Source organism: Nothobranchius furzeri, chromosome 16, assembly GCF_043380555.1.
Source record: "Nothobranchius furzeri strain GRZ-AD chromosome 16, NfurGRZ-RIMD1, whole genome shotgun sequence".
NCBI lineage: Eukaryota > Metazoa > Chordata > Actinopteri > Cyprinodontiformes > Nothobranchiidae > Nothobranchius > Nothobranchius furzeri.
In genome coordinates, this window is record NC_091756.1 from 40586341 (window position 1) to 40607515 (window position 21175).

At 40.8% G+C, this 21175-nt stretch overlaps 1 protein-coding gene across 3 annotated transcripts in view; it reads right to left on the reverse strand.

The window, feature by feature from the left end:
• LOC107387846 (disks large homolog 5) overlaps positions 1-21175 on the reverse strand; it is a 95210-nt gene that overhangs the window by 27724 nt on the left and 46311 nt on the right. The window contains exons 9-31 of one of the 3 annotated variants that reach the window (XM_070545657.1): positions 20161-20345; positions 19942-20067; positions 19578-19710; positions 19367-19491; positions 19076-19251; positions 18877-18980; positions 18124-18216; positions 17072-18001; positions 16866-16989; positions 16568-16709; positions 16221-16342; positions 14998-15081; positions 14752-14911; positions 14425-14469; positions 13055-13217; positions 12841-12974; positions 12050-12193; positions 11782-11965; positions 11446-11594; positions 11114-11284; positions 10744-10940; positions 3823-3966; positions 3510-3637 (exon numbers count right to left, since the gene is read on the reverse strand). In XM_070545657.1, coding sequence (XP_070401758.1) covers positions 3510-3637; positions 3823-3966; positions 10744-10940; positions 11114-11284; positions 11446-11594; positions 11782-11965; positions 12050-12193; positions 12841-12974; positions 13055-13217; positions 14425-14469; positions 14752-14911; positions 14998-15081; positions 16221-16342; positions 16568-16709; positions 16866-16989; positions 17072-18001; positions 18124-18216; positions 18877-18980; positions 19076-19251; positions 19367-19491; positions 19578-19710; positions 19942-20067; positions 20161-20345 — 3963 coding nt within the window. Of the gene's footprint in view, positions 1-3509; positions 3638-3822; positions 3967-10743; positions 10941-11113; positions 11285-11445; positions 11595-11781; positions 11966-12049; positions 12215-12840; positions 12975-13054; positions 13218-14424; positions 14470-14751; positions 14912-14997; positions 15082-16220; positions 16343-16567; positions 16710-16865; positions 16990-17071; positions 18002-18123; positions 18217-18876; positions 18981-19075; positions 19252-19366; positions 19492-19577; positions 19711-19941; positions 20068-20160; positions 20346-21175 lie in introns of all 3 variants that reach the window. The other 2 variants (XM_070545656.1, XM_054749219.2) reach the window with 2 other exon arrangements.

Here is a 21175-nt window from a genome sequence, read left to right on the forward strand (position 1 = left end):
AAAGCATGATGTTCCCACCCCCATGCTTCACAGTAGGTATGGTGTTCTTGGGATGCAACTCAGTATTCTTCTCCCTCCAAACACGACGAGTTGAGTTTATACCAAAAAGTTCTACTTTGGTTTCATCTGACCACATGACATTCTCCCAATCCTCTGCTGTATCATCCATGTGCTCTCTGGCAAACTTCAGACGGGCCTGGACATGCACTGGCTTCAGCAGCGGAACACGTCTGGTACTGCAGTATTTGATTCCCTGCCGTTGTAGTGTGTTACTGATGGTGACCTTTGTTACTGTGGTCCCAGCTCTCTGCAGGTCATTCACCAGGTCCCTCTGTGTGGTTCTGGGATTCTTGCTCACCGTTCTCATGATCATTTAGACCCCACGGTATGAGATCTTGCGTGGAGCCCCAGATCGAGGGAGATTATCTGTGGTCTTGTATGTCTTCCATTTTCTGATAATTGCTCCCACAGTTGATTTTTTCACACCAAGCTGCTTGCCTATTGTAGATTCACTCTTCCCAGTCTGGTGCAGGTCTACAATTCTTTTCCTGGTGTCCTTCGAAAGCTCTTTGGTCTTGGCCATAGTGGAGTTTGGAGTCTGACTGTTTGAGGCTGTGGACAGGTGTCTTTTATACAGATAATGAGTTCAAACAGGTGCCATTAATACAGGTAACAAGTGGAGGACAGAAAAGCTTCTTAAAGAAGATGTTACAGGTCTGTGAGAGCCAGAGATTTTCCTTAAGTGACCAAATACTTATTTTCCACCCTGATTTACAAATAAATTCTTTAAAAATCCTGCCATGTGAATTCATGGATTTTTTTTTTCACATTCTGTCTCTCACAGTTGAAGTGTACCTATGATGAAAATTACTGACCTCTGTCATCATTTTAAGTGGGAGAACTTGCACAATCGGTGGCTGACTAAATACTTTTTTGCCCCACTGTGTGTGTATGTATATATATATATATATATATATATATATATATATATATGTATGTGTGTGTGTATAAAGAGTATATATATACTTACAGTATATAAAGGAAACATTTTAAGATCGTATGAATTCATGAGTTAATAGTGTGATTCGTTTTGTTTGCAACTTTTACAGGGGTTAATTTCACATTTAAGGCCATGATTCTCACTTAGTAATTGTGAGATAGTGGCAGGTTCACATCAGGGTTTTCTTCTTCCTGCTCTTTTTCCACTTGTGTACAGAAGAATAATACATGAGTGTGTGTTTGTAACTCAGTGATGGTATTTGTTGAATCAAATCAAATAGACTAAACTAAGGAATGGCAGAGGAAATGACAATAAAACCTTGACCAAATAGTCCAAAGCTACATTTTGGATTTAATATGATCTGGTCAAACCTGTTAATTCTTGCAAATTATGAAACACAGAGGCAAATTTTAGACAAAAACAAAACATGTTTTTTCATCAGAACTGAATTCCTTTCTGTGTTAATTCATATTTTTCTGGGTAAATGACAGAAATTAACCCTAAATATAGGTTTGCTGTTTTCATACAGAGAGACTTGTCCTAAATATGATTGTGAACTGCAAAAAATGTGCATTTCTATTGAATGATTTAAACTTATTCAGTACCTAGATGGCCTCACATCCATACAGTTTTTATATTTTACATTCCACAGTTTAACACTGTTCCTCTACAAACACAAGTGAGCTTTGGGCTCAATGAGGCCTTGGACGTTCTCCCTCGTGTGGCAGAACAACATGTAAATTTGGGGATCAAACCACCAACTTCTATGTCTGATACCCAGAATCTTCTGAGGCACAACAGAAACATCCATACAGAATCTTTGAAGCTGTAAGACATTTTTTGACAATCAGTTTCAAACATGCCACATACAGTCAGATCCATAAATATTGGGAAATCGACAATGCAAACATGTTTGGCTCTATACACCACCACAATGGATATCAAATGAAACAAATGAGATGTGCTTTAACTGCAGAATGTCAGCTTTTATTTGCGGGTATTTACATCCAAATCAGGTGAACGGTGTAGGAATTACAAGTTTGCATATATGCCTCCCACTTGTTAAGGGACCAAAAGTAATGGGACAATTGGCTTCTCAGCTATTCCATGGCCAGGTGTGTGTTATTCCCTCATTATCCCAATTATAATGAGCAGATAAAAGGTCCAGAGTTCATTTCAAGTGTGCCATTTACATTTGGAATCTGTTGCTGTCAACTGTCAAGTTGAGATCCAAAGAGCTGTCACTATCAGTGAAGCAAGCCATCATTAGGCTGAAAAAACAAAAGAAACCTATCAGAGAGACAGCAAAAACATTAGGCGTGGCCAAAACAAAAGTTTGGAACGTTCTCAAAAAGAAGCAACACCAAAAGACCAGGAATACCATGGAAAACAACTGTGGTGGATGACTGAAGAATCCTTTCCCTGGTGAAGAAAACACCCTTCACAACAGTTGGCCAGATCAAGAACACTTTCCAGGAGGTAGGTGTATCTGTGTCAAAGTCAACAATCAAGAGAAGACTCCACCAGTGTGAATACAGAGGGTTCACCACAAGATCTAAACCATTGGTGAGCCCCAAACACAGGAAGGCCAGATTAGAGTTTGCCAAACAACATCTAAAAAAGCCTTCAGAGTTCTGGAACAACATCCTTTGGACAGATGAGACCAAGATCAACTTGTACCAGAGTGATGGGAAGAGAAGAGTATGGAGATGGAAAGGAACTGCTCATGACCCTAAGCATACCACCTCATCAGTGAAGCATGGTGCTGGAAGTGTCATGGCATGGGCATGTATGGCTGTCAGTGGAACTGGTTCCCTTATATTTTTTCGATGATGTGACTGCTGACTAAAGCAGCACGATGAATTCTGAAGTATTTCGGGCAATATTATCCGCTCATATTCAGCCAAAGGCCTCAGAACTCATTGGACGGCGCTTCACAGTGCAGATGGACAATGACCCAAAGCATACTGCAAAAGCAACCAAAGAGTTTTTGACGGGAAAGAAGTGGACTGTTTTGCAATGGCCAAGTCAATCACCTGACCTGAATCCGATTGAGCATGCATTTCACTTGCTGAAGACAAAACTGAAGGGAAAATGTCCCAGGAACAAGCAGGAACTGAAGACTGTTGCAGTAGAGGCCTGGCAGAGCATCACCAGGGATGAAACCCAACGTCTGGTGATGTCCATGTGTTCCAGACTTCAGGCTGTAATTGACTGCAAAGGATTTGCAACCAAGTATTGAAATGTATAAGTTTGATTTATGGTTCTTGTCCTGTCCCATTACTTTTGGTCCCTTAACAAGTGGGAGGCACATATGCAAACTGCTGTAATTCCTACACCGTTCACCTGATTTGGATGTAAATACCTCAAATACAAGCTGAGAGTCTGCAGTTAAAGCACATCTTGTTCATTTCATTTGATATCCATTGTGGTGGTGTATAGAGCCAAAAATGTTAGCATTGTGTCGATGTCCCAATATTTATGGACCTGACTATAAATATCGACTTACCTTCTCTGTGATCTCCTTTATAGATGCAACAGTAGTCACATCAAAATGGCCGCTCCTTCGTCTGTAGTCAATAAACACACAGTCCTTCACTCCTCGCTCTATCGCCTGCTGAGATGCTTTCATGATTTCTAGATGTAAAAATATTTTTTTTAATTAATATTTTAACACTTCAACTATTTCCACATGGCACTTTCCAGCTTTAATGTGACCCTTATGCTCCCAATTAAATTAAAAGTCCTAAAATATCTCCTGTGTAGCTAAACAAACCTGATGACCTTGTGTAATACCAGACTCATTAAGTGTGGTAGCTCACCAGGCAGACAGCGACAGAACTGAACAGGAGCCTCCTTCACCAGCATGTCCTTAACGGCCTCCACCAAAGGACCAAAAATCAGAACTGGTCTGGGGGACGAGCAGTCCACCTTCTGAACCCGCTGGTACATCAGGCTCACACCGTCTGGGAAGGAGACACAGAAATCACAATCATAGTTTTAGGGTTCTAGGAAGGATTGTGTGGAGGCAGAATGACTCAAACCCATATCTCTGAAATATGTCCATGTTATAAAACTTAATCATTAGTTTATATTGGAAAAAAATAATCTAGTTTTAGATTCAACTCATTTTTGTTTTTTCAACTATTACATTGTTGAACATTTTAATTAATCTCAAATACACGTTCTATTAAAAAACAGTAACACTTTATTTTACAGTCCTCTGATTACTAAGTACTTACTTACATGGTAATTACATAGTAAGTTAGTGTATTATTTTTCTGAGTTCTTAAACAGTTATTACCATGTAACTCAGGTTCAATTCTAGTTTTTATTTTTATTAATCATTCCCAGTAAATACTGCTTTACACAATAATTACACCTTATTACAATTATACACTTTAACTACACAATACAATTCAACTTACTATGTAATTACCATGTAAGTACTAAGTAATTAGGGTCTGTAAAATGAAGCGTTTTCAAAAATCTCTGATCAAATCTTATGAAATGGTCATTAAATGATCGATTTTACTTTAAGGAATAATCTTAAATGAAGCTGTTTAACATTTAATTTTAAGCCTGTGAATTTACTGTCATCTTGATTTAAAGGCAGGGTACGTAAGTTTTAAATGTGAAATAATTTTAAAAATGTTTAATTTTGACCATCTGACCCAGCTTTATTAAAAAAGGTAAATAATCTTTAATATTTCAATTTTCTCCTAAGTCCCTCCCCTGCCCTGTAGAGCTCAGCCAATATTTCTGCAAGGCTAACGCGTTGACCAATAGCGCTGCATTACCACCAGGGGTAGCTGTCAATCATCGACAATGAGCATTAGATCTCAGCGTGCACAACAGTGTCACGCGCCTCACTCGGCTTAGAGGACCGAAGAAAGCAACAATGGAGCGACAAAACCCCAAATTACCGATTCCTCGACTGCCTTCCACATCTCAAAAAACATTAAAAAAGTTTAAAAGCCCTTCTTCAAAAGTGGCTGTAAGACATTTAAGACAGTCGAGTCGAATTTACATTGGAGATTGTTTTACACGATGGAGAGATTTTCGTGATCTATGCGGCATGAAAACGGATGAAGAGTTGGCAAAAGTATATTTTGGACAGGTAAGTTATTTATTGTTTTACGGAAAAATTTACTTAAAATCTTTCTTTCACTGAAATAAGTAATAGAGCAAACAAGCTTTGTATGCTTGGTGTCCTGTTGGCTAATGTAGCATTAGCTTGAATGCTAAGTCAACATGAATCGATGTTAGTCGTTGAACTACAGGGAGTGCAGAATTATTAGGCAAGTTGTATTTGAGGAATAATTTTATTATTGAACAACAACCATGTTCTCAATGAACCCAAAAAACTCATTAATATCAAAGCTGAATGTTTTTGGAAGTAGTTTTTAGTTTGTTTTTAGTTTTAGCTATTTTAGGGGTGATATCTGTGTGTGCAGGTGACTAACAAATCAGTGACCAATATAGCCACCTTTCTTTGCAAGGACACCCAAAAGCCTGCCATCCATGGATTCTGACAGTGATTTGATCTGTTCACCATCAACATTGCGTGCAGCAGCAACCACAGCCTCCCAGACACTGTTCAGAGAGGTGCACTGTTTTCCCTCCTTGTAAATCTCACATTTGATGATGGACCACAGGTTCTCAATGGAGTTCAGATCAGGTGAACAACGAGGCCATGTCATTAGTTTTTCTTCTTTTATACCCTTTCTTGCCAGCCACGCTGTGGAGTACTTGGACGCGTGTGATGGAGCATTGTCCTGCATGAAAATCATGTTTTTCTTGAAGGATGCAGACTTCTTCCTGTACCACTGCTTGAAGAAGGTGTCTTCCAGAAACTGGCAGTAGGACTGGGAGTTGAGTTCGATTCCATCCTCAAACCGAAAAGGCCCCACAAGCTCATCTTTGATGATACCAGCCCAAACCAGTACTCCACCTCCACCTTGCTGGCATCTGAGTCGGACTGGAGCTCTCTGCCCTTTACCAATCCAGCCACGGGCCCATCCATCTGGCCCATCAAGACTCACTCTCATTTCAACAGTCCATAAAACCTTAGAAAAATCAGTCTTGAGATATTTCTTGGCCCAGTCTTGACGTTTCAGCTTGTGTGTCTTGTTCAGTGGTGGTCGTCTTTCAGCCTTTCTTACCTTGGCCATGTCTCTGAGTATTGCACACCTTGTGCTTTTGGGCACTCCAGTGATGTTGCAGCTCTGAAATATGGCCAAACTGGTGGCAAGTGGCATCTTGGCAGCTGCACGCTTGACTTTTCTCAGTTCATGGGCAGTTATTTTGCGCCTTGGTTTGTCCACACGCTTCTTGCGACCCTGTTGACTATTTTGAATGAAACGCTTGATTGTTCGATGATCACGCTTCAGAAGCTTTGCAATTTTAAGGCTGCTGCATCCCTCTGCAAGATATCTCACTATTTTTGACTTTTCTGAGTCTGTCAAGTCCTTCTTTTGACCCATTTTGCCAAAGGAAAGGAAGTTGCCTAATAATTATGCACACCTGATATAGGGTGTTGATGTCATTAGACCACACCCCTTCTCATTACAGAGATGCACATCACCTAATATGCTTAATTGGTAGTAGGCTTTCAAACCTATACAGCTTGTAGTAAGACAACATGCATGAAGAGGATGATGTGGACAAAATACTCATTTGCCTAACAATTCTGCAATCCCTGTATTTATGCTATATTTGGAAGAAGTTTGAGTAACAAAAGGGGATTTTAGTTTTATTTGTATAGGAGCCAATGATTAGTGTGGCGTTTAACTATAGGCCATATCAATGTATTGTTTTAAGCTTTTGTATATAATAACTTCAGCGTTAGCAGGGTTCAGTTAGCATCTTGAACGCTGTATTAGATGTTTACACTTTCCTGAGCTGCGTGTTTGATTAAAATGAGTAATCAGCAGCTCATGTAGTACTTGCTGAAGTCTGAGGAGATGATTCAGCAGTTAGAATTAGGTGTGATTGATCAGGAACGTATCCAAAACCTTACGTTTCCATTAGCACTGAAAGTCCTATTGTGTTAGCCTGGGTGGGCCACGTGTACAGATTACTGTCTGGTTTTGTGGTTTTACCTATGTGAATACTCCATATTAAAATAAAAGGAATGATGATCAGCTCATGCAGAAATCTGTGAAGGCTGGGGAGAAACATTAGCTGTTGGAAAAAAACGTATCTGACCACAAACCTATCCAAAACACTGTCACACTGGCTGTCAGTTAACCTGATATCACACTATTAAGCCTGTTGCAGTCACAGCAATAATCGAGTGCCAAATTCAAGTATTTTATTAGGTTTTCATGTTTTGAAAAAGCAAATCATATTAAAATGAGTGATTAGAAGATCATGTTTAACTCAGTTGGCTGCGGAGATACTTTATCAATTACAATCAGATTTGTCTTAGCAGGAAAATATAAAAATATAATGTGATTTGCATGCTCTTCATGCTACAGTCAATTATTTAGTAGTTTCGCTGACCTTCATTTCATTATCTTACAATAAAATAGATGTGTAAACTAAGAGATGGCTATATAACATAGTATTGTGTGCTTCTTTTACTTGTTTAGCCTGTGATCACTACTTTTTATTTTAATATGGGCTTTGTTTTTACAGTCATCAGTCCAAATATGAAGCATCAGCATCAACACCATTGGAACGCCAACTGTTTATTTCTCCAACACCAGTGCCAGCTCTGTCTAGCATTCATGGAGAATCATCTGAAAGGTAAATAGCTGCCTAAAAACCTCTACCAGGAATATTATAATTTTGCCTCTGTTTTAAGTTAGTGGTGGATTATTTTGAAGAAATTCTGGAAATGGGATAATGAATCACTATAAAAAATGTATAGAAATAAACAAATAAGTAAAACTATATTTTATATAGCGCCTCTCAAGATAAAACTCTTGAGGCGCTTAACAACAAAATTAAAAATATATTTTAAAAAAATTATATTTTTATTTTAAAATAAGTTTATGAGAAAAATAACACAATTGTGTTTTTAAAATGTAAAGAAAGAGACAGGAAATTATTTGTAAAGAAGGAATTCAGTGGATACAGAGAAATGCCTAATAAGTAGAGGGAGACAAAGAGAGGGTGATGATGACAGTCAATAGGCAAGGTCTATTGCCTTCAAAATGACAAAATATGTATTGATTCTAATCATATTCTTGTGCTTGTATTTTCATAAGGATGATAATTTGGAGGTGGTGATGGAACAAGGTGAAACTAAAAATGAAGGATCTTCACTAGCATCTCTCCTTCAGCCTTATCGCTGCCTCTCCCGACTCCAACCAGACCCATCATCCTAGATAGCTTTGGTCCAGTTTCTTAGCCTGAGTTAACCAAACTAGTTAACTCTATGAAGACCTCTGCATGCCCCCTCGACATCTTACCCTCATCTTTGTTTAAAAGTGCTTTTCAATCCATCGGTCCCAGCGTGCTCTCTATAATTAATGCTTCTCTGGTCTCTGGTCAGGTCCCTGCTTACTTTAAAAATGCTGTAATCCACCCGCTTCTTAAAAAACCGAGTCTTGACCCCTCTCTCCATAGCAGCTTCAGACCCATCTATAAACTTCCGTTCATCTCCAAGATCTTGGAAAAGGTTGTGGCTAAACAACTCACAGCAGCTCTTGATGAACATAACATCTATGATAGCTTCCAGTCAGGTTTTCGTAGAGCTCATTCTATTGAAACAGCTCTTCTTAGGGTCTCTAATGACCTTCTGACTCACAGTGATGCAGGGGGCTGTTCTGTTCTGGTCCTGCTGGACCTGACTGCAGCCTTTGACACTGTTGACCATCACCTGCTACTGGAGAGGCTGAGAGACTGGGTGGGCCTATCAGGATCTGCTCTGGAGTGGTTCTCCTCTTATCTCTCTGAGTGCTCCTTTTCTGTGGCCGTCTCCAAGTTTAGGTCCTCCACCACCTCCCTTACCCATGGTGTCCCACAAGGTTCTGTGCTGGGGCCTCTGCTCTTCCTCCTCTATCTGCTTCCTCTTCAGCACATCCTGAGCTCCTTCAAAGGAATCTCCTACCATCTTTATGCAGATGACATCCAGCTGTACATCTCCTTTAAGCCCCATGAGATGTCTAAGCTGCAGCTGTTCCACACCTGCTTAGACTCTATCAAAACCTGGATGGCTGGGAGCTTTCTTCAGCTGAATGAAGATAAAACTGAGATCCTCATCTGTGCCCCAGACAAGCTGCTTCCCAAAGTCAGAGACTCTCTTGGTCAGCTTGCTTCTCACACCAAACCTTCTGTCAGGAATCTTGGTGTGACCTTTGACCCAGCTCTCACCCTGGATTCTCATGTCAGTTCTCTTGTTTGCTCCTCCTTCTTCCATCTCAGGAACATTGCTGAGTCCCATTCTGAACTTGAGACGGTTATCCACACCTTTATCTCCTCACGCTTAGACTACTGTAACTCTCTTTTCACGTGTCTGAGCAGAACCTCCCTGAACCGTCTACAGGTGGTTCAGAATGCCTGTGCTCGGCTTCTGACCAAGTCCTCCAAACACACTCACATCACCCCGCTTCTCCTCCAGCTTCACTGGCTGCCAGTCAACTTCAGGGTTCATTTCAAGATCCTGGTTCTGGTCTGTAGGGACTTACATGGACAAGCACCATCTTACATTGGTGATCTCCTTAGTCCCTACACCCCCAGCAGGTCCCTGAGGTCCAGTAATCAAAGCCTGCTGGTTGTGCAATGCACCAGGCTAAAGACCAAAGGTGACAGGTCATTTGCTGCTGTGGCCCCCAGACTCTGGAACTCTCTCCTCCTGAGCCTGAGATCAGTGGACTCAGTGGTCTCCTTTAAAAAGCAGCTGAAGACTCACCTGTTCAAGCTGGCTTTTGTATGACCTTCTTCACCACTCGCTCTTTATTCTGCTCTCCCCACCTATTCTAACTTCCTCAGGATTCACTGATTTCCCTCTTTCCTATTCACTCTCTCTCTTTCCTATTCACTCTCTCTCACTCTCTAACATTTTTTTAATCACAATTGTCTATTTTTGCCCATTTTAAATATATTTTTAACATTTTCTAAATGCTTTTTTATATTTTTACATTTTTTGTTTTTGTGAAGCGCCTCGTGATTTTTATCTTGAGAGGCGCTATAGAAATGATACTTTCTTCTACTTTCTACTCGTAATAAAATGCTAACAATTTGATAGGATTAATTTTATTTACAATATAGATTGTCAACTGTTACTGGTATTAAAATATATAGATATGTATTTAAGTATATATATATTTGACTCATTTTACTTGACATCTTTTAGCTTTCACCAGCACATCAATATCAGAAGTCACATCCTGAGTGGCAGCCAACTTCAGGATGTGATTCAAGTTCTTGTGTGAGCCTTGAGCGCAGCTTTGTTTTATTTATACTCATTACAGAGAAAACTTGCTCACAAAGATAAGTTTATTTTCACTCTACATTGTAAAGTATGAAATAAAGTTTACACAACCATCTCGCGGGCCGCATATTTGACACCCCTGTTCTAGACGCAAACGATTGCATCTATCTGTTGTGATCTGGGAAATTACTCTGGACCGACCTGGTTGTACTGCGGTCTTTTCTACGAACTTCGGTACCTTGGGGTATAGATATTTATATAGAATATCACAGCTTATTGGTCATAAGTAAAGGTAATATATTAAGCTTAAAAGCAACAATATTTACCCCCCCCCACAACACTAGAAATACCATCTCACCCTCTGTGATGGGTAAAGAATCTGTACTGATGGCGTCCAGAGCCATGATCTCCTTCCCATCCTTAGAGCTGCTCCGTTTATGCCTCAGTCTCCGGCGGAAGAAGGACCTTCGTGCGGCGGCAGACATGGTCTTACCGGTGCCGTTATCGTCTTTCATATCACCCATGCCGTGTCTCCTGTAAAGCTCCTGATCCATCCTAATGGGGATACATCATCATGCCTTCATATACCCTGACACGGTTAGATTCATTCTCAACATTTAAGGTTAATGAATGTGGGCAAGCTTAATGAAGACGAGTTAAAATGAGAATTATTCAAATGATAGATGTGGAAAATGTAAATATTCTTTAAAAGTATGGGTTTGACTTACATGTATTTACTTGGAATCTGCCCCTTTTCCAGCTTCCGTGCACTCTCATCCAGCTGCCAGGCCAGCCAGAAGCCAAAATTACCATTTGGAAGTGTGTCTTCAACATACAGGATGTCATCTTTTTTAAAGCTCAGTTCCTGCTCGACCTCTGCAACCCGCTCATAAAGTGCTCTGACAAGAAATGGGCAGGGGCAAAATAAATACCATCACTACAGCTGGACGCTGCAGAACATTTAAAGGCACAAAAGATCAAAATTATAGATCAAATAATTCTCAAATGCTGAGGTTAATAATTTGCATATTTTCCTGAAAGAGTTTAGAACTTTGCCCACCTAATGAAAAATCCATCTCCAGGAGATGCTTTGATGTCATCCAGGCTTTCTGCACAGTTCTGGACCTTGAATGTGACAGTTTCTGCTGGTTTCAGCATATCCAGGTAAGCCTCTTCTTTAGTTTTGTTCCTCATGCTGATGCCATTGTACTGGAAGAAAACAATTACTCAGCAGTATGAGCTCTGAGCTCAGCCACCATCATTTTCAGTTAAACCAATAGAAACCATGCAGAAAGACACAACAGAGGACAAAGGTTTGGCTTTACGGTGTTGCAGCTGCCACACATTTTAATTGTAAAAATCCAAGTGTTAGCCCAACAGAGATTCATGCAAGTACCTCAAGTATCAGGTCTCCAGGCAGCAGTCCATCAGGACCTTTCGCTGGGCTGTCTTCATCCAGCATCTCCACAAAGATGCCATAAATGTTTCCCCCACAGACCTGAACACCCAGCTCCACGTTAACCTTCTTCAATCTCACCAGCCGAGGTTCTCCAGCTCTGAGAGAAACTGGGCCTGGAAGCCTGGAGAAGAAACCGGAGTGTAAGTTTCTTAGTCAACCACAAATGTTTTCATTTTAAATCAGTCTTACTAATAAAAATCTCAACCTGAAGGAGTTGTGAGGACTTGCAGCAGGCGTCATCTGTTTGGTTGGAGGCGTCATGGTGCCCTCATCCTGCTCACTCAGTGAATCCACAGCAGAGTGGTTGTCTGGGGTTGTAACTACGCTGTCCTGGGGTGTTGGCTGGTTGCTGATGGACTCCATTCGAGAACAAGGGTGAAAAAGAAAGATGCTTTGCTGATCATAATTGTTTTTTTAAGTTGATGCTGATAGCATCTCCCTGAGGTGTGGCTGTAGGAGTTGCTAAAACATTTCCTTGCACATGTCGCAAGGTCTCTCATGTGGTTTTATAAGTGTTTAAAAAGCTTGTGAGACGGAGTACGTGCCATTATCTGAAAGCAACCTCCAACCCTTCTCTAGTTTCTGTGAATTAGAAAGACCAAGAAAATCTAGACAATGTTAGGAGGGTTTGGTGACCTATGCAACTACATTTGGATTGATCTGAGATTTTTTTTGATAATTTCACTGTAAAATTCTTACATATCGCTCTTTTGAGAGATTTATGTACAGTGATCACATGGCTATTTCAATTCCTGTGCAGTTTTGATCTACGCAGTTTTTCTGCACAAATTCTGAATGAAAACTAAGTAATGGTTTTAGATTTGTTTTCTAATCTACATTTCAAAACCCTCCCTGCTTACTCCATTGTAATTAATATTCTGAAGTCATCAAAAAGCTGGGCATTAATCTGCATTTTACTGGAAAGCCTAATTATTATAATATTGTTCTCAGATTTAAAAAGGTTATTTTAGTGTTCTTTGCTGCTGACGTCCTTACCTCGCGCGAGAGGGATTCCCCAGCTGAAGCATGTGAGGATTATACTGAGCCAGAATGGTGACTGCGTCACACTGCTGTCCGATCACCAGTCGAGCCTGCTGCTCGTTGGCATTGCGAAGGTTGATTCCATTAAACTGGAAACAGTATTAATTCATCAGAAATAGAAGGATTATATAAACATGGTGTGACGTTTTGAGCATGGAGGCTGCTTTACCTCCAGAAGTTGGTCTCCGTACTCCAGACGAGCCTGATGAGCGATGCTGCCTGGTGTCACTTTGGACACAAACACCCCGCTGTTTTCTCCACTCACTATGGAGATCCCAAGTGGTTCTGCTCCTTTCTGTACGGTCACATGGCGAGGCTCACCTAAATAAGGCCTTCAGGGATAAAAGGACACTCACATAAATGCCATTTATTATCCCATTAATTACAATATCAGCTGGCAGGAGTATATATTTAAACAATATTTGAAGATGTGGATTGGTTTACAGCCTCTCTATGAAAGTGGAGAATAAAATGTGTCTAAATGCTTAAAAAGGTCTCAAACGTTGAAGCGGGTCTTATGTCACTGACTGATTTAAAAAATGGAAAACAAAGCATGACCAAGTTAGAGAGAATTGATGCAGAAATCTGAAATTCAACTAACACTAATGTATCACTGTAGGTTGAAGTTATGAGTTCTTCTTGAATCTCAACTTAATCTCACAGAAAACTGTCTCATGTCATCCATCAACTCCTTAAAGAGTTAAAGAACTTCAATCATTTGAAGCATTAAATCTTTCAATTGCAGCATAAAGCTGAAAACATTAAAAACATGTTTGTTTTTATTCAAATAAGAAAGTACGCAAGGAGGAATGAAAACAAATATGTTCTAATGGTCCCCAATTAGTAATTCAGTGAGTGCCTTTTAAATTAACCACAACAGTCAGAAGTACGTGTTAGCATACTGCTTTTCAAATTATTTGTGAGAGACATTTTTTAGGAATGTCAATATAGCAATTTTAACCCTCCCACTGTCCTAATGGGTGTGACCCCGCGAGGAAAGTTGACCTTTGAGCAGGATTGAAGGTTTACCTCGAGGTCCACGTGGCAGGGGTGAGGTGGTGCTAACTCCTCACCCCTGCCACATGGACCCAAGGGATAAACCATCCACCCTGCTCGATGGTCAACTTTCCTTGCGGGGTCACACCCATTAGGACAGTGGGAGGGTTAAAAAGGAAGCAACCTTACCGCTGTCACAGGTGACATTTCAAACAACGTATAAATGAAATTTGTTTTAAAATCTATAGTAACATTTAAATTTCACCAATCCTTCAAAATAAAAAAAATGACTTTGAAATAAAACATTTAAACAGCATGATGCAAGAGCTGTTAGACCACAAATGTCATGCTGTTATATTAAACTTGGCATCCCCTTCAATAATGAATGAGCAGAGAGAACCGTGATGATGATTTAAATGGAAATACATGCATCCCATCACCTTGGTTAATTCAGCTTTCTAATGAATCATGCAGCTAAATACAGCCGAGTATAGCATCTGAGACTGGTTATGCTTTTCATGCTACCCGTAGCCTGAGACGAACCTCAAGCTTCTCAAAGACAAGAACTTGGGCTTTACTGGTGGACGTCTAACAGAAGGAGTACAGAAACAGACAAATCTGAGAAGCAGAACGGCGAGAAGAGACACTGATCAGCTGAAGAGAAAGAATTCAGGTCATAATGATCAGTAGCAGCAAAGACAGAGGCCAGAAGAAATGTAAAGATGGTGAGTCAGTGGTCTGACGATGTGACAGATTTGTTTACTGTGTTCCAAGCATTTTATCACAATGAACCAGACAAACAGTGGAAAAAATACGTCGTGCTCAGCTGAAGGATGACAGTATGAGGGTGCAGGCGAGGCGCCAGCTTACCCATCCCTCCGCCTGTCACTAGCTGGAGCAGGGCTAACTGATATTCTAGGCTGGGAGGAAATGGAGCCCTGCGATTGGTTGCTGGAGAAAGACGATGTGTCCAGGTTGACGGGGGAAATTGGAGGCGTCGGGCTGCTACACTCCGAGTGGGAGAGAGAGCCTGGGATGGCAGGAGAGAAAGACACTCATGTCGTTTACAGCACCAGCACTTACTAAGAGGTGAGAGAAGCCTTAAATAAACAGTACCTTTGTCAGACCCAGTGGAGCGGGAGTAACAGGTCGGAGGGATCTTAATGCGCTCTGCCCGGAATTGTAAAGTACTGGGAGAGCCTAAAGAAATCAGATGGAAACTATGTTCAGGGGTCAGACTTTATGGATATCAACCCATGTGGGAAAAACTCCTTCTCACTGAAAATGGTCCAGTTCCTATGACATGATGTTCTGATGATGAAAATATCTGCTGTATTCTGCATCAGTTCGTTTTTCAGAAATCAATTTAATCTCAGTTTTATTTTCTATACGGTACACTTTCTAATCGTTTTCTTTGGTGGTGTAAGATCTCTTAAGGCTCCACCTCATAAGGACCCATGAACAAGGCCCAACACTTCTCACCTCCAGAGGTCTGCATTTTTTTAATCAGAATCCTTATGAATTCAGATTTCATTGTTTCAAATGCTTCTGATTTGTGAAACTGGAAAAATTAGAATATGATGCAAGTTTAATTATGTCAGTGACTCAAATTACAAGGTGAAACTAATTCATGAGGTAGAATCATTTTTCAACATCATTTTTATGATTAAAAAGGGTGAAAATCCTTCTTGAATTTCTTCATGTCAAATTCTCCCAACATTCAACATAAAGGAATGAGGCTGGCGCACTCAGGTGAGTGAGGATTTATTAGGGGCAAAAAAAATCCCTACTAACGTTTTGACAACATGAGCATCAAAGTTACTCTGGTAACCAAATATCTTTCTTTTTGTTACCAGATTAGAGATTTGTTTGTTTTTATTCACAAGTTACTCGGGTAACTCTGACAGACATGTCCAAACTAATTTTTATATAACCACTCACTGGAGTTCTCCGTCAGCTAGAGAGTGGATGATGCCCAACGGGCTTTGTTCTGTTTTCTCAACTTTCATTTCAGGTCACTTGGAGAAAAAGTATTTAAGTTTGTGTCAAAATGAAGCCCAACTCTTTAAATACTGAACTGAGCACATGTAGACTATTCTAGAATTACACGTCACTCCACAAAAAAAAAAAATAACTGGAGCATGTTCAATTCTAATTCCATCTCTAATTATACAAAATACTTCACTTAATAAATAAAAACTTTGCATGACCAGATTTCAGCAAAAGTGATAAGAAAACTCTTTTTGTAATCAATGTGAACTGACCGGTCTTAGAGGGATTACATAAATCAGAGATGTTAGAGGAAAATGTTTCAGAACTAGGGCATCGATCAAACATACTCAGCCTGGCTGCAGAGGGTAGAGAGTTGGAGTTGTGTGGTGACTGGCTGCACTGGGTCTCCGTCAAGTCTCCATTGCGCTTGTGGCTGAGGTCCAAACAGAGGGGACCTTGGCGCTGGGGGCTAAAAGTGGAGAAAGAGGCTTGTGTGAGTCCCCCAGCAGTCAATTATTCAACCCAGAGTGAGATATAATTTACTTCCTGCCATCTGTCCATGGGGCCTGGGGAAGGATGCACACTTTATTTTTTTATATGCAGCACTACAGAACTTTATCTCTCTATAACAGTAATTATACGGATTTATATGAAGTCTATAGGTGCAACCAAAGTAGTTTGATGATAAATCGACCTTTGCGAATGCACACGGACTCCTGAACTAGGAGCTGCAGGACAGTTGTTGGTCTGAATCTCGTGGCTCCAGGCTGTGTAAACCGGGTTCCTCATGACAGCCGCCATAGCGGGACATGGTGCTAAACGTCTTTGTGGTGGAGCTGAAACAAACACAGCGTGAGACTGGAGCTCCAAATTCCTTCAACTGACAAACGCACATGGTGTTCAGATGCTGACTAAATAAACAACTCCACAATTTCACCCTCCAACTTGTTTAAATGCAAATCAGAGCCGATTAGCATGTGCAGATGGCTTACGTGCTGTGATGCTGATGTAGCCTGGAGGTGCAAACGGCATGCTGTACCGATTAGTTCTCGAAGGAGAGAAGCGTATCAAGTCCACTGGCTCTGGGGAGTCTTCATCATTAGAAAAACTCTGAGTCTGTAAAACCCAAACAAACGGCAAGGGGTTTACTTTGCTTATTTATTTATTTACTTATTTATTGGGAAATAAAAACTGTTACCTGCGTGGGAGCACTGATGTGTATAGGAGTCATGTTTCGTCGTAAAGCTGGTGCTGATTTTGGCCGGTACCTCCTCTTCTCCAGCACTTCTGGCCTGCGTCGAGCCCCCTCCCCCTTATCGGGCTGTTTCTTGAGGCTGCTCTTGTTTTCTGCAGGCATGTTGGTGTAACAGAGCTGCTTCTCCACCAATCCATCCTCCTGGGGACTTGTAACTTGGGGGACAGAGGCAGGTGGAGTGCCATTGGTGATGGTGGAGTCAGACGCAGAGCTGTTCTGTTGGCGATGCTTGAATCTGAATGAGTCGCTCCTGGTTGGTGGAGTGGGTGGTGTCTGAGCAGGTTCAGATCCTGAGCTCTGAGGTGAGTGTTTGGACATTTGAGACATGTAGTCCACTTTAGAGTTGGTCTCAGGCCTCCTGAAAGCACTCGCATCAAAGATAGACTTCCTCTGTTTAGCTTTTTTGAAGATGGACAACTGGCTTGCTTCAGCAATCGAAGCTCCCACTATGACCTTTGGCCATGTCCCTCCACCAGGCTTTGATGGTAAACAATGCACTCTGTCCACAGGAGGCTGAGTAAAGCTGCAGTCTGAGAGAACAGGAGTGAAGGTGAGGGGATGGGGCCTGCAGTCCTGCCTCTGGTAACAGAGAGCTGGGTGTCGCTCTGAAGGTCTGTGGGAAAAGGTTTTGTGGTGGGAATGAGCACTGCTGCTACTGCTGCTGCTGTTTTCCAGAGAATCACGCGTGTCTTTGCATTCCTCGTCTTCTCTACTGCCAGATCTACAGCTGCAGGTGTCCGTTTGAGTGGAGCAGTTGTGCTTAGCGTTCCTGCAGCTTCTGGCGTGGATCTCACTGGACTGGAGCCGCAGGGCCTTCTCTGACTCCCTCAAAGTTTCAAATAAATTCTGTCCAGAGAAACTTTGAGGGAGAAACTGTCAAAGGATAGAAAATATCACTTATTTCATAGCTGCTCAAACCTGGATTCCCATCACACATCATAATCACACGATGGTTCACAAGAATACACCACTGATGTAGAAAACATGATAGCCACCTTCATCAGGGAGATGCTGAGAGCATTTCCAGAGTTCCTCAACAGAGATTCACATTCAGAGAGAGATTTGTTATCAAGTTCAATTCCATTGATCTACAAAAAAAAAATGTCAATGTTGACATGTAAAATTTTACATACTTAGCAAATAAGCACAGACATTGATGAGTTGTTTTACCCATTAAGTCTTTAAAATATTTGTACTTAACTTCCTGAGATGTAAGCTTTTGATAAATGTGCATAAAAAATTCTCCCTGCTCATTTGGATTTGGTAAAAAATGGTTTTGGACTACAAATATTGAAATAAAAAAGTTAAAATATAAAAGATTACAGTAAATATAAAAAAGACAAGCTCAGACTGTTTTGATGAGGGCAGCAGGTATAAGCTGAAAAGAATAAAATTATATGTAGCACAGAATCAACGTCCTGGAATGAGGACAAATGGTCTCGGGAGGTAAACACCAACAGGACAAAAGTTTCTCAAGTGGATTTAAACAAGTCTGTTTCCAAGAGTAAAACTATATTTTTTTTCCATCTGTCGTCACAAAATTATACAGCTGAAAAAGTAGCCTAAATGCATTTGACACCTTGGGCTTCTGCTAAAGGTTGTGGAGCGTGCTCTATAGATGAATACATGAAATCATTTTGGTACTGGAACGGTGACAGTGTGGTCAGCAGAGGGCACTGTAACACACACTGTGACCATTTTGGTTTAAATTTTTCCCAACAACTTTGCTTATTTGCTGGTATACTTACAGCCAACAGCCTGTCACCAACAGCAAGGCTACACTCTCTGGCAGCTGGACTACCTGCAGCCAGTGTGGAAACAAACACTCCACTTTCCAAACCAATACCACTTTCTAAGAAGCAAAGGTGAAAGGAAAATTATATTTATGTTAACAGAAATGTTCCAGATGTGTGGTTGAATACAAATTAAACGGTCTTGAAAGCTGACCTTGGTGTCCTGCCAGGTTTATGTGAACCGGAGTGATGATCCGTCCTCCCAGAGACTTCCTCCTCCGTACCACCATATTGATCACTCCCTCCCTGCTCAGCACAGCTTTGATCACCTGCTTCCTGTCCTTATTAGTCAGGTCCACATCATTTATTTTTAACAACCAATCATTCACCCTGCACAGCAAGACGGTGAGATTGGTTTTGATCTTTTTCTTTTTTACATTAATTCTAAAACTGATTTATTGTCTGCAACAAAACTCAGGGATTAAATGATAAAACCAGTATTTACCTCAATCTTCCTTCAGCAATGCTTCCTTTATCCACCTTGGAGACAAATATGCCACTATCTCCTGATAAATAGGGGTCATTAATCGCTTCAGCAACATCAAACCCAAGTGCATTCAAATCCATATCCTGAAAATAGATAAAATGTATGAAATTTACCTCATGGTTAAAAATGATTTTACCTCTAAAACGTTAAATCGTGGAGTGGCTCGTACTCTGTGCTTTTCAAGCTCAACAACTTCGGTTTCCCATTCAATAGAGTCTGTGTCAATGGCTGAATCATGCGAGCTGTGAGCCATTAGCTGTCGATAGCGTGCTTCCTTCTCTAACTGGTCATCCAGTCTTTCTCTGCAAGGAACACATGTGCATAAATCTGGTAAATGGTGATGGTTCAGTTCAATAGCCTGAACTATTCTCAGTCTGAAATTCTCCACAAAAGATTCACAGATAAGAGAAAATGCTTAAACAAATGGAGCTTGTTGAACAAATAAAATCTCACTTTAGTACTAAAAGCAGAAATAGCACACACACACACACACACAGCAAGGGGGCAGAATGAATGGATGAAGGGAAACACACTTTAGTTCTTTGAGCTCCCGCGCAGCATCGTTCTTCTGCTTCCTCGTGTCGTCCAGATTCCTCAGAGCATCTGCCAGATCGCTCACAGCTCTGTCCCGCTCCCGTCTCAGGTTGTCACACAGCGTTCTGAGAGGAGGAAACAATCACATAAATTATTACACGCATCTTTTTTTTTCTTTACCAAATCTCTGCACTGCGAGCATTTAACAGATTGTTTACCGTACGCTCTCCCTCTCTGCCACTATTTTGTCCCTCTCCTGAAAGGCCCAGTCGCGTCGACATTTGGCCACCTCCGCTTCCTGCAGAGCCTCCTTCAGCTCCTGAGAGATGGCCTCATACTGCTTCCTCAGCATCTCAATCTCCTTGGTGGCTCGCTCCATGTCCAGAGTAGTGGAGTCTTGTTTCTAAAGACACAGGCAAAAAACTCTGAATGATAAAAGACCTGATTGTAGAAATGTAGGCAGACAACGCCAAATTCATAATCTAACAAGATACTTGAAAGCACAATGTAAGCCTTTATAGCATTTTAACCTAAAATAAGTTTTCAAATCAGGCACAGTTTAGACATTATAACTATTCACTCACCATTTAACGTTGTTTATTGCATGCTACAAGCCAGTCCTGGTCTCAGCGGCTCTTTTAAACACCAACTAGTAAAACCTTTTGTCAGGTTAATATAAAAAGCTGCACCCATGTGTTAAATATTCAAACCTACTGATGGTTTGCAAGTGCTGTTGGGAAGAATTAATAAATTATTTTATAAAGCTGTATTATTAATGCAGTTTTTATTAAACACTTTTGCAGACCTAGAAGAGAAAACCTACAACATACCAGAGATGAGCTGCAGGAAGCTACAAACTGGATATCATCCTGAATAAATTGGATTAAATAACATGGTATGATCTTGGAAATGCAAAGGTCACTACAGAGTCTCCTGCAGCATGGTGAGGCCTCACTGTAAATGTATGAGGATATAAATAGGTCGACTGCTAAACTAGACTCCACCACTCCATTCGTTTCTGTTGCAGAGCAGCTTCCTTGTCACTTTAATTGGAAGCAATTTTCCTAATGCTGCATTTCTCTGACTTTCATCGTCATTTGTAAATGATGCAAAATCACTGAAAACAGACTGAAGGGCGTTGTACGCATTTTTTATAAGACTAATGTGTGGAAACTGCCCTGTGTAGGCAAAATAAAGCTATTTCCATTAGATCCATTACAACTGAAGAGATGA